General features: G+C 42.8%; 1 protein-coding gene across 1 annotated transcript in view; it reads left to right on the forward strand.

Moving 5' to 3' along the window:
• Nucleotides 1-468: 468 nt before the first annotated feature.
• wnt11 (wingless-type MMTV integration site family, member 11) overlaps nucleotides 469-13,459 on the forward strand; it is a 32,049-nt gene continuing 19,058 nt past the window's right edge. Inside the window, exons 1-4 of the mRNA XM_084319809.1 lie at nucleotides 469-642; nucleotides 2,761-2,965; nucleotides 8,836-9,080; nucleotides 12,525-12,802. Of these exons, the coding sequence (XP_084175935.1) occupies nucleotides 2,883-2,965; nucleotides 8,836-9,080; nucleotides 12,525-12,802 (606 nt within the window). The 5' untranslated portion in view covers nucleotides 469-642; nucleotides 2,761-2,882. The remainder of the gene's footprint in view (nucleotides 643-2,760; nucleotides 2,966-8,835; nucleotides 9,081-12,524; nucleotides 12,803-13,459) is intronic.

Genomic DNA, 13,459 nt, shown 5'->3' on the forward strand with positions numbered 1-13,459 from the left:
TATAGTGCGCACATGCAGGAAGACACCTTTACAGGACATGGTTCTCAAAGGTTCACAATGCAAGACTTGGATTTTCTTTCTTTGGGGGGACATAAATATCTTGAAAACGTCTTGTTATATATAGTAGACCTAATCTATGATTACATTCTCAGTTCGGTCGTTGTATAGGCTGTCTAAAAACCTCAAATGTTCGTATTATAATCGCTCTATTTAACAGACGAAAAAGTGGGTTGGTAAAATGATAACGAATTAAAGAAAAGGATGAATTAAAGAAAATAATGGGATACGGCTAATCCGTTTTTTCGGTATTAACGAAACAACAATGGCAGTATTTCAAACTCCCCTTGAAAGTCTCAATCCAGCCTGCTTTCTTATGCTAATCACCGCTGACATCACCAGTGAGATGAAAGCGGCGCAGCAGTACTTATGAGCGGAGCTGCGCTGCTGCCCTGAGTCTGCTGCACACATTCCGCTGCAGAGAGAGAACAACCTGCAGCGCACAGTTCATTCATTATATATGCTTACCTCTCACTTGGAGATATTCTATCGCCGAATTGTGGATTTACATCTGGCTGGTAATAGATGAAAAGGATATTAGGCTTTCTGAGAATTTATTGGACTTGTTGAGCACTCGATTAAAAGGTAAGTTGCAATTGTCTTTTATTTGAAGAAAGTTATAGGCATATGACCGGGTGCTTTGCGCACTGTGGGCTGTAGAAGTTATTTCATTAGGTTTGATAAGTAAGAACAATACATAATTAAAGCTCTCATGACAATGCTTTTAGGTGAACCTGGTGATAACATATGTTCGGTAAAGAGTATAGGCTTATAAAAAGTGAGATACCTACACTACACTCTACGAATAGCCCACATGATCTCTCTAGAAATCATGGTACATTTGGCCTCTTTCCGATTTATCCCATCAAAGCAAACCATGAAGATGTTTGTTTCAGGTAAACACATTAACTTCGTTGCAGTTTGTTAAATTTACTATGTTGGTTGGAGGCTCTTGCAAAAAAAGAATACATAGAACAGGTTGCCGAGGTTATCTTTCAAAAACTCACAATTAGGCTGCATTAAATCACAACTACCGATCGATAGGCCATAGCATTTGATTAATAGCTGACATGATTTGGCAATCAGTATCCCAGCGTGACTAATGGCCTGGTGAAAGAGCCATCGGATAGTCATTGAGTGTCAGGCTATCAGCACATAGCCTATCTTCTTGTGGGAAGTACCTTTAGGCCACTGACCACATATCAACAGGGCTAATCAGCGAGAAGCCAGGGTGTTCGTTTTACGCTCACATTTTTTAGCGTTCTTCAAAGAGATCCCTTATCAACACGCGGACAATCAAAGTGCTATCAGATGAAGGTAAAGCCTAATGCGTCCGACTACTGCCGTGTCCACTGGAGGGAGGTATGCACGTTTGTGGTGGTGGTGGTCCTTCTCCTGTGATTAACACTAGTCCATATTATTCTCCAGTTCTGACGAGTTCTTATCCCCAGGTCAAGCAGAGTTTACACACCTCAGTTGTCGGCTACTGGTATAGTTTACATCAAAGGCTAATTTCAAGATAAATGTGCCATGTCTGGGAGTGCTTGCATTCTTTCATTTATTTGCATTTATCTTACATTTTTTGGACCTTATGGTGTTCTTGTTCTGTTCTTGACTTATTGTTATGTTTTCTTCTTGACTTGTTTAAAGAAGACCTGTACGGCCCATGGGGACATTAACGTGTGTTGTCGGGCCTTATAAATAAATTTGATTTGATTTGATTTGAATTAAAAAAATTATTTATTTTTTTACAACTAATCAGAAAAGCCCAGTGTCCTACATTATTGAAATATTTCTGTTTGGTCCAGTTGTGCACCTAGATTAGTATGCCTGTTAGTAAATGTGCTTAACTAGAAACAATTGTTCTTGAAAATATATAATTTGATGCACAGCCCTAGAAAGAAAAACAATAGCTTTTAGCTGAAAACGTTTTATGTTAGAGGCTAAACGTTTTACAACATCTACATTTACATTTAGTCATTTAGCTGATGCTTTTATCCAAAGCGACTTACAAGTTCTGTACGACAAGTCATCAGGAAGGGTACAACTCTATCAGCTGAGTAACAATGTTCATCAAAGTGTTGCGTGTTACAGTGTAGGTTAGTTTATTATTATTTATTAGTGCATGACAGTAAGGTTATAGTTACTATAGTTACGTAGAGTTTTTTTTTTCAGATAATGGTTGAAGAAGAAAGAATGATGACTTATTGTTATTGATTTAATTATTTATTTATTATATTTGTTTCTTGAACATCTACAACTTTTATTTTATCGTTTCTACAGCTCACATAATGGCTTTCATATTGGTACTTCCCTTCACATGCTTCTGAATACTCAAGAGCTGACATCGACCTAAATAAATCCAGCCAATGAATAGCATAGTGTAGAACTGTCGAACGATCAATTACTTGATTTTATCGACAAACCTTTAAAATTGTATTTCCGACATTCAATCATGCAAAATTATCTTTACATTTATTGCTTACCATTGCTTAGCATTCTCTTAATTGACTAACAAAATCTTGGTCGACTAATACAAACCCACGGTTAACCTTCTAAACAGAGTTTGCCCTAATAGGGTCAAAAGTCGCCTCGAATACATAGAATAATCACCAGACTATTATGATCACATTATGACGTATCAGTTGTTCCCATTGGAGTGCAGCTTCCAACCATTCCGTGCCTGTATTCCGTTCATAATAGGTTATAGAAGTGGAGCGACTGTGCCATGACTGCTGACTTTTGAGTTCACCTCTAAAGCCAAGGAAACCAAACAGCCACCTGACATTTGTGTCCCGTCGTTGAGTTGGAAGTGCACTGAGACCATGAAGAACACCTCTCATGTCCTGCCCCTTGGTCTGCTCACAGTTCTGCTGCTTTCTCAGGTCTGCACTGGTATCAAATGGCTGTAAGTATAACCGAGAAGCTCTCTTTTTCTCTTTTATAGACTTTTCATAAAAGTACTTTCATGCGGTGATGTTGCAGATAACATGGGGACGTTACACATTATTGTGTGGCTCTGCGCTCTGTATCTCAATGCCTTTTTATAGATCAGGAACATGGTGCCACGTTTTTTTTCAAATGAAATGGGCCTCGACCCGGAGAGGGACCCCCATCGGTATAACCAAAGAAATTAGTTGAACTCTTAGTTGAACTTTCACAGAGGCTATGCATTATTGGCAACATAGCAATGTTGACGAATGGCGAACCACACAGCAGAACAAAGAAGAATGTATATTACGATTTGTGGCGCTGACATCTCTGTGTTGTGCAGAGGGGGGCGAGAGAGGAAGGTCCACGTCAGCTTTTGTAATACGTTGAGGCCTGTTCCTGTCACCGATCAAAGAAATGGTTGCATTATATTTTTTGCGTGTGACGGCACTGCAGTGATGGCCAAATGGCTTGGGGGCAACTGAAACCTTTTTTATGTAGCTTCAGTGAAAGGGGGTAGTGTGTGTGTGTGTGTGTGTGTGTGTGTGTGTGTGTGTGTGTGTGTTTTAGTCCAAACAGCTGAGATTGAATTCGCCTCCCCAATGTGTGCGTTGATGAGAAGATGTAAGAGCGGAAATGAAGAAAGAAATGCTGCATGGGCTTTCTGGAGGCTGTCTAGTCTGGGGCGCAGCATGCCCCCTGCTTGTGTTATGTCACAAATATCATCTTTTAAAAATGTAAAAGAAGTTTAGTAAAGTGCTGATTCTATATAGTGCTAGACAGCGAACTATTTATGTTACAGGAAAAAGTACAATCGATTTTGGGAAATGTTTAGATAGACAGATCCTTAATTCTTTGACGAATCAGGTTTAAGCAGCAGTTCTTAAACATTTTCAGCATGGAAACCCAAACTGAGTTTACAGTTTAGCTCATCCATGGGACACGGGCTCATTACAACATAATGATCTTCTCCTATTGGAACGGTCGAGTTTAGCACCACATCATCCATAGCAACATAAAAGACTGTCTTGTTATATAGGGAACCGAAGCGCAGACGGTCTTGGCATGCACTAAATCCAAAGCAACGACTCTCTCTCAGTCGGTCTTGATGATGCACAGCCCTCCGATGCAAAACAGATGCGGCTGTAAACACCTGTGAGTGCTGGGTTACGGCGAGCACAGGGGAGTCGCAGCTTATCAACGGGCACCGAGTGGTGGCCCCCTCATAGCCCCTAATCCGAAACAGGCCAAGGTGCAGGGAAAGCGGCCTGGTTCTCACGAACTCGCGGTAGAGTGCAACACATGGAGAGAAAGCTGGAGATCAGAGTCCGCCTGCTCCTCCTGACCATGTGGGTCCTCTATTAAGTTAATCCTTAATAAGTACTAATGTCATCTTGACACCATTTAATGGTCTGTAAACAGACGGTGCATGTCAAACTGAGGCCACACACAGGAGGCCTTTAGTTGTGAGACATGGTCAATGGTGATGGTTGAATTCAGCTCTTCAGGTGGATCTGTGTGTGAGGGCTCCTTCTGTTTAGTGTGAGGGCTCCTTCTGTATAGTGTATGGGCACCTTCTGTATAGTGTGAGGGCTCCTTCTGTATAGTGTGAGGGCTCCTTCTGTATAGTGTGAGGGCTCCTTCTGTAGTGTGAGGGCTCCTTCTGTATAGTGTGAGGGCACCTTCTGTATAGTGTGAGGGCTCCTTCTGTAGTGTGAGGGCTCCTTCTGTAGTGTGAGGGCGGGCTCCTTCTGTAGTGTGAGGGCTCCTTCTGTAGTGTGAGGGCTCCTTCTGTATAGTGTGAGGGCTCCTTCTGTAGTGTGAGGGCTCCTTCTGTATAGTGTGAGGGCTCCTTCTGTATAGTGTGAGGGCTCCTTCTGTATAGTGTGAGGGCTCCTTCTGTATAGTGTGAGGGCTCCTTCTGTAGTGTGAGGGCTCCTTCTGTATAGTGTGAGGGCTCCTTCTGTATAGTGTGAGGGCTCCTTCTGTATAGTGTGAGGGCTCCTTCTGTATAGTGTGAGGGCTCCTTCTGTATAGTGTGAGGGCTCCTTCTGTATAGTGTGAGGGCTCCTTCTGTAGTGTGAGGGCTCCTTCTGTATAGTGTGAGGGCTCCTTCTGTAGTGTGAGGGCTCCTTCTGTAGTGTGAGGGCTCCTTCTGTATAGTGTGAGGGCTCCTTCTGTATAGTGTGAGGGCTCCTTCTGTATAGTGTGAGGGCTCCTTCTATAGTGTGAGGGCTCCTTCTGTAGTGTGTGAGGGCTCCTTCTGTAGTGTGAGGGCTCCTTCTGTTTAGTGTGAGGGCTCCTTCTGTAGTGTGAGGGCTCCTTCTGTATAGTGTGAGGGCTCCTTCTGTATAGTGTGAGGGCTCCTTCTGTATAGTGTGAGGGCTCCTTCTGTATAGTGTGAGGACTCCTTCTGTAGTGTGAGGGCTCCTTCTGTAGTGTGAAGGCTCCTTCTGTAGTGTGAGGGCTCCTTCTGTAGTGTGAGGGCTCCTTCTGTAGTGTGAGGGCTCCTTCTGTAGTGTGAGGGCTCCTTCTGTAGTGTGAAGGCTCCTTCTGTAGTGTGAGGGCTCCTTCTGTAGTGTGAGGGCTCCTTCTGTAGTGTGAGGGCTCCTTCTGTAGTGTGAGGGCTCCTTCTGTATAGTGTGAGGGCTCCTTCTGTATAGTGTGAGGACTCCTTCTGTAGTGTGAGGGCTCCTTCTGTAGTGTGAAGGCTCCTTCTGTAGTGTGAGGGCTCCTTCTGTAGTGTGAGGGCTCCTTCTGTAGTGTGAGGGCTCCTTCTGTAGTGTGAGGGCTCCTTCTGTATAGTGTGAGGGCTCCTTCTGTATAGTGTGAGGACTCCTTCTGTAGTGTGAGGGCTCCTTCTGTAGTGTGAAGGCTCCTTCTGTAGTGTGAGGGCTCCTTCTGTAGTGTGAGGGCTCCTTCTGTAGTGTGAGGGCTCCTTCTGTAGTGTGAGGGCTCCTTCTGTAGTGTGAAGGCTCCTTCTGTAGTGTGAGGGCTCCTTCTGTTTAGTGTGAGGGCTCCTTCTGTAGTGTGAGGGCTCCTTCTGTTTAGTGTGAGGGCTCCTTCTGTAGTGTGAGGGCTCCTTCTGTTTAGTGTGAGGGCTTCTTCTCTAGTGTGAGGGCTCCTTCTGTATAGTGTGAGGACTCCTTCTGTAGTGTGAGGGCTCCTTCTGTATAGTGTGTGGACTCCTTCTGTAGTGTGAGGGCTCCTTCTGTATAGTGTGAGGGCTCCTTCTGTATAGTGTGAGGGCTCCTTCTGTAGTGTGAGGGCTCCTTCTGTATAGTGTGAGGGCTCCTTCTGTATAGTGTGAGGGCTCCTTCTGTATAGTGTGAGGGCTCCTTCTGTAGTGTGAGGGCTCCTTCTGTATAGTGTGAGGGCTCCTTCTGTAGTGTGAGGGCTCCTTCTATAGTGTGAGGGCTCCTTCTGTAGTGTGAGGGCTCCTTCTGTATAGTGTGAGGGCTCCTTCTGTAGTGTGAGGGCTCCTTCTGTATAGTGTGAGGGCTCCTTCTGTATAGTGTGAGGGCTCCTTCTGTAGTGTGAGGGCTCCTTCTGTATAGTGTGAGGGCTCCTTCTGTTTAGTGTGAGGGCTCCTTCTGTAGTGTGAGGGCTCCTTCTGTTTAGTGTGAGGGCTCCTTCTGTAGTGTGAGGGCTCCTTCTGTATAGTGTGAGGGCTCCTTCTGTATAGTGTGAGGGCTCCTTCTGTATAGTGTGAGGGCTCCTTCTGTATAGTGTGAGGGCTCCTTCTGTATAGTGTGAGGGCTCCTTCTGTATAGTGTGAGGGCTCCTTCTGTATAGTGTGAGGGCTCCTTCTGTATAGTGTGAGGGCTCCTTCTGTAGTGTGAGGGCTCCTTCTGTAGTGTGAGGGCTCCTTCTGTATAGTGTGAGGGCTCCTTCTGTAGTGTGAGGGATCCTTCTGTAGTGTGAGGGCTCCTTCTGTAGTGTGAGGGCTCCTTCTGTATAGTGTGAGGGCTCCTTCTGTATAGTGTGAGGGCTCCTTCTGTAGTGTGAGGGCTCCTTCTGTAGTGTGAGGGCTCCTTCTGTATAGTGTGAGGGCTCCTTCTGTAGTGTGAGGGCTCCTTCTGTAGTGTGAGGGCTCCTTCTGTAGTGTGAGGGCTCCTTCTGTAGTGTGAGGGCTCCTTCTGTAGTGTGAGGGCTCCTTCTGTAGTGTGAGGGCTCCTTCTGTAGTGTGAGGGCTCCTTCTGTAGTGCGGAACAAAAGAAAAGTGTTGTGCCAAGAAGATGCCTTTTGTATTTTATGACGTTCCACTGCTAGCCTTTCTTTGGCATCTACAGTCTACTTTCTGATAATAATAAAAAAGTTATTCTTCAGTTGTTTTTCTTAAAGGAAAACCACCCAAAGAAATAAAGCTGATTTATTATGCCCATTGTCATATCCCAAAACGATTAACTTCTTGTACAAATTAATGTGATTTGAGTTATTGTGTGAGAGAAGGAAACGTTAAATAGAGTTCAGTGTAATGAAAAAAAAAAAAAAATCAAGATGATATGCAAAAATATTGATACATACAGTATATATTTTGTTTTCATTTTCATAATTTCATTGAGCTATATTCAATACTTTGTGGAATAAGTGACATCAGATTGAACTCTTTTACTTATTTTATTCCAGAATGTATGTTTGTAAGTGCAAATAACAATAAACAAAAATAAACAAATGAGATAATGGGCATAATGGAGTGTTCCTTTATGTTGATCATCATAGAAGTTAGAAATCTGTGTTCAAACGCACCTCAAAAGATGAACATACAACTGAATAAAATGTAATTATTAATTGTGAGTTTTTTGTATTTCTTTTAACCATGACATCTTTTAAAAAATGTCCTCAGAATTCTATTCTAACTCTTAACCCTTTCATTGCCACACGACAAATGGTTAACCCTTTCACTACCACACTACAGAAGTGTGGTAGTGAAAGGTTAACCTTCTGTAGTGTGGTAGTGAAAGGGTTAAATGTTTCAATGACCAGTGACCATCATTACGACGTCAGTAGAATGTTGAGTTTTCACAATCCTAACCGCACCAATATGATTGCACACCTCAAAGAGAACATACACATTTTTATTGCATGTTTGCATGTTTGCATTTATCCATAACAGGGTTTCTTCCACACATTTACACAAGCCCATTGGTTTTTTTCAGACAAACTTAAAACCTGTATTTATGGTGAAATCATCATCATCCTCATCACACTTAACCCTGTATTGTATATTGTATTGTATAATGTATATTGACTGAACATTCCTTTACTTACTTTTTACTGTATGTAGCACACTCTCAGGGGCTCATACAGAAACAAGCATTTCATCATAAAGTATTCTGTATTTTGTTGTGACAAATAATAAACAAACTTGAAACTTGAACCCTTTCACTACCACACTACAGACGGTTGTAGTGTGGTAGTGAAAGGTTAACCTTCTGTAGTGCGGTTGTGAAAGGGTTAACCCTTTGTCATGTGGCAGTGAAAAGGTTAACCATTTGTCGTGTGGCAGTGAAAGGGTTGTCGCAGTGAAATGATTAACCGTCTGTAGTGTGGTAGTGAAAGGGTTAACCCCTTGTCGTGTGGCAGTGAAAGGGTTAACCTTCTGCATTGTCACAGTGAAAGGGTTAACCTTCTGTAGTGTGGTAGTTAACGGGTTAACCTTCTGTAGTGTGGTTGTGAAAGGGTTAACCCTTTGTTGTGTGGCAGTGAAAGGGTTAACCTTCTGTATTGTTGCCGTGAAAGGGTTAACCCTTTTGTAGTGTGGTAGTGAAAGGGTTAACAGAGTAAAAGTGCATACTTAACTACAAATACTGAACATAGCACACCTCTTGTGGTTCCCCCTTGCAGAGCGCTATCACACACACCGGCTTCGTTACCCATCAACCAGACGCAGCACTGCAAGCTGTTGCCCGGCCTGGTCTCCTCCCAGGCCCAGCTGTGCCGAAGTAACCTGGAGCTCATGCACACCATCGTCCAGGCCGCCCGCGAGATCAAGAAGACCTGCCAGAAGACCTTTGCCGACATGCGTTGGAACTGCTCCTCCATCGACATCCCCGCCGACTCGCCAAAGTATCGTCCGGACCTCGATCGAGGTAATAGGTCATGACTATAAAACAGGGTTCGCACAAGGTCCTTGAAGTGCTTAAAGTGCTTCATTTAAAAAAATAAAAAAGTCAAGGCCTGGAATTCCTTGAAAACAGCCAATTTTTTAACAAGGTGCTTAACCCTTCTCTTGCATTCGGTCGTACCCCCCTTCCCATACTATTTTCGGTCAAAATTGGCCGGTGTGTTTTGCACAGTGATATCTCTGGAACCCCTTATCCAATTTTGATGGTTGACATCTCATTTGAACAGTCAAAGCAAGTAGAATCAAGGGGTGGCAGACAGAATGACACTAGGAGTGAATTTCATGTTATAATTTTGCAGTAAGTTCAAAGATAGTGTTTACTGTACATTACTGTATATTATAAAAATGCTTGCCATGTAGGCTGTGTTTACTGGAGTGTTGTACCTGAGATTCCTGCCGTCCCAATGATGTATGGGATGTATTGATTTGACAAAGGCAAGCCTGTGTTTCATTGTGTACTTTCAACTACAGTATATGGACCCACCGGTGGGCCCATCAAGTTCAGCATTCACTGTGATGAATATAAAAGCTGTTGGTCAGGCTCATAGTCTGGATCGCTGTTGTCTTCCATTTCTGAGACATCCTCCTCTATCTCTGGTTCAATCTTCTCTTCATCTGGTTCAAGAATGAGGTCCAGAGCCTCTCTGACAGAAAGTCGCCCGATCAGTCGCCTACTCATTGTGTCAATGAGTCAAATGAGAGCAAGGCACAAATATATATGCATGATATAGGGGGGCATTTAGCGTGAGAAAGTGGGGGGTTTTCTTTTCTCGAGGGGCACAGAGCTTGCACCTGTGAGAAGATATGATACATTTATATCATTGCAGCGCGAGAAAGTGAGAGGTTCCCGTAACTTAGAGTAAATAGTTTTGTCTGGAAGGTGTGGGGGGACATAAGCACAAGAAATGTACGTGTGTGTGTGTGTGTGAGAGAGAGAGAGAGAGAGAGAGAGAGAGAGAGAGAGAGAGAGAGAGAGAGAGAGAGAGAGAGAGAGAAAGAGTGAGTGAGTGTATGAGAGTGTGTATGTGCGTGTGTGTGTGTCTGTGTGTGTGTGTGTGTGTGTGTGTGTGTGTGTGTGTGTGTGTGTGTGTGTGTGTGTGTGTGTGTGTGTGTGTGTGTGTGTGGAGATGTTTTCCATCTGCAGGATGAACATAATATACTCATACCCATTCATTTCCTATGGCGGTCAATTCTGACCGAAAACATCATAGGTTAAATAAATCACTCAAAATTCAATGCAAGTGGTGATCATCAATTGTATATGTTCAGAGGCCTAGTGTGGAGGATAACATAAGGTATTGAGGCAATTGGATGAAAAACACAATATGTACGAAGTCACTCAGTCAGATTTGACCGGAATTCGCATTAAGTTTTGTTCATCCATGATAAAATAGTTCTGAATCAAGAAATATATTTTTTTAATCTAAAGTGTAACTAATGGTCGGAAATTGGTTTTAGGCCATAAATATTGGATCCGATTAAAAAACAGCATTTAAAAGTGAATTGTATCCTTTCGAATGCCTTTTTAAAATAAAAAATAGTGCTTGGAAAAGTACTTACAAGTCCTTGAATTTCATTTTGCAATGTCTGTGGGAACCCTGATAAAAGTATATAAGTTAGAGAACAAAAGTCACGGTCCATGACCTGTTGCACCTGAGAATAATTGAAACAAGAGGAGAAAACTAAATATCTTTTTCTTTTACATCAGGCTACACACACACACACACACACAAAAAAAGATTCCCTTTTGACAATTTTGAAAAGCCTTAAGGATTGGGTAATGTTGTAGGTAATGTTGTAGATATGTGAGAAACAACGATTGCTTCGTGTGTGTCAACAGTAAAAAACTAAAAATCAACAGAAAAACTTTTTTAGTTTTCTCCTATGCAAAAATCCCATTGTTGTAACATGCTTTCTGGGTCTGGCCGCTTACTGCTGTGGGCGTGACTTTTGTATGCTATGCAGTGTAAAAAAAAAAAAAAAAAAAAAAAAAACGACACGTTTAACTTTAGTTGCCATGACTTTTATAATGTACCGTTTTACCATGGCTTCCCGCTTTCACCAAGTCGCGTTAAGGTAGAGAGAGGCATCTGTAAATGGATTGCCGTCACAGTCTGGAACACAGCTGAGTCCAGAGAGTTGTTCCATGTGTTTTTATTGAAACAAATGGAGGTATTCTCGTTTTGGCGGTTTGAATGTTTGAAGAAGCAGGAATAATATTTCAAGCCCAAGCGGCCATTCTCCTTGATATACTATTTACTTCTTGGTTCAAAGCATTTGATGTAATAATCCTCCCAAGCTTTTCTGGGCTCACGTGTTACAATACATTTGATCCTTCTTGAAGTGAGAAATGGGAAAGGATATTTGATACAGAATTCTATCCCTTTCAAGAGTCATATTTGACTGTTTGAATTATCTTACTTCCAAATTTCCCACTGTGATCTGACTGCATGTCTGTCTCCCCGTTTTAAAAAGAGAATTGGAGAGAGAGAGAGAGAGAGAGAGAGAGAGAGAGAGAGAGAGAGAGAGAGAGAGAGAGAGAGACGGGGTTGTGTGATGAAAGTACATAGCTTCCATTTTCCAAATGAACAGTTTCCTCTGAGGCTGTTGGCAGTTGGAAGCAGAAGTGGGTCTTCTTTATCCAGGGTTAGCTTTGATCTAGCCGGTCCTTGATCATTGCATACTTCTCCCCTCTCCTCCATTAGCCCCCACTCTCAACATGCATTATGTTCTCTTCCTGTACGCACGTCATCACCAATTAACATTGACGTTATACCGTACACTCTATATCTTTACCGCAAGATCTGTAACAAACCGCTAGGACACTTGTTGACAAGTTATTCCATACATAGATATTTATGTTCTCAATATTAATGAGTAAAACATGTTCATGTTCATGTGGAATTTTTTTATCAGCCAAACAGTGAAGCTGTAGAAATTCAGAATGAGTCAATTTGTATAAAAAATAACATAGTTTATTATCTGTTTCCATGGTCATAGAAAGAATATGATCAGTTTACACAAAGAGCTTTGGTCAGATTTACCATTAAGTACAAAGTTGACATGACGTACATAAGATGACACATTTATAACAGATCTGACAAGAAAGGTAAACAAATGCCCTAGTGAGAAAATGAAAACAAAAGATGGGTCTAGGGCTTTGTTATGTCTCACACAAGAACTGGAGTCGAAAAGAACCTTGGACGTGTCATATCTCCTGGCCCTTTTGGCTGTTGTTTTAAGAAACACTGTCAGACTGTCGTCCTAGTGTCTGAGCTTTAGCTAGTTAACCTATATTAACTAGTCAAGACTGTACAGAGAATATGTATTTAACAGAGCTATGAAACATGTCCAATAAGCTGTACAAACGATGTAACATTTAACAATTTACTATTACATCTCTTATCAGGATCAAGGGAGTCCGCGTTTGTGTACGCGCTGTCTGCGGCGGCCATCAGTCACACCATAGCGCGGGCGTGCACGTCGGGGGACCTGCGGCTGTGCTCGTGCGGCCCCATCCCCGGGCAGATCCCGGAGCCCGGGTACCGCTGGGGCGGCTGCGCGGACAACCTGCACTATGGGCTCGTCATGGGCTCCAAGTTCTCCGACGCTCCCATGAAGATGAAGAGGGCCGGCTCCCACGCCAACAAGCTGATGCATCTGCACAACAGTGAAGTCGGGAGACAGGTACGCATTGGTTGTCTCTAGAATATGGCTCCCCCGGATTCTTTACATAAACTGAGATTTTGTGTTGTTTTTCGAGTTTTGCTTGTTATGTAATCCATCTGGCATGGGAAACCAAACATCTACCGGTCAGCCAAAGGGGAATCTCCACTGGCCAAGGTGTACTGACCTTCTGTAGTGTGGTAGTGAAAGGGTCAACCCTTTGTCCTGTGGCAGTGAAAGGGTTAACCTTCTGTATTGTCACAGTGAAAGGGTTAACCATTGGTAGTGTGGTAGTGAAAGAGTTAAAATAGTTTCAGCCACATGCCTTTGTCAGAGAGTAGACAATATTGCTAACAATCTTGTTTTTGCTGCAACAAAATTGGCTTCCTGTACAGAAACGGAACCCCAATGTTTAGTAGGAAAATAATTATTGAAGCCATTTTTCAGTATTGGATTAACCCTTTCATTACCACACTACCAAAGGGTTAACCCTTTCACTGCGACAATACAGTAGGTTAACCCTTTCACTTCCACACTACCAAATGGTTAACCCTTTCACAACCACACTACAGAAGGTTAACCCTTTCACTACCACACTACAGACGGTTAACCCTTTCACTAACAAACTACAGAAGGTTAACTGAACTTCTGGTAGTGAAAGGTTAACCTTCTGTAGTG

The sequence above is a fragment of the Notolepis coatsorum genome (assembly GCF_963971535.1).
Source record: "Notolepis coatsorum genome assembly, chromosome: 8".
NCBI lineage: Eukaryota > Metazoa > Chordata > Actinopteri > Aulopiformes > Paralepididae > Notolepis > Notolepis coatsorum.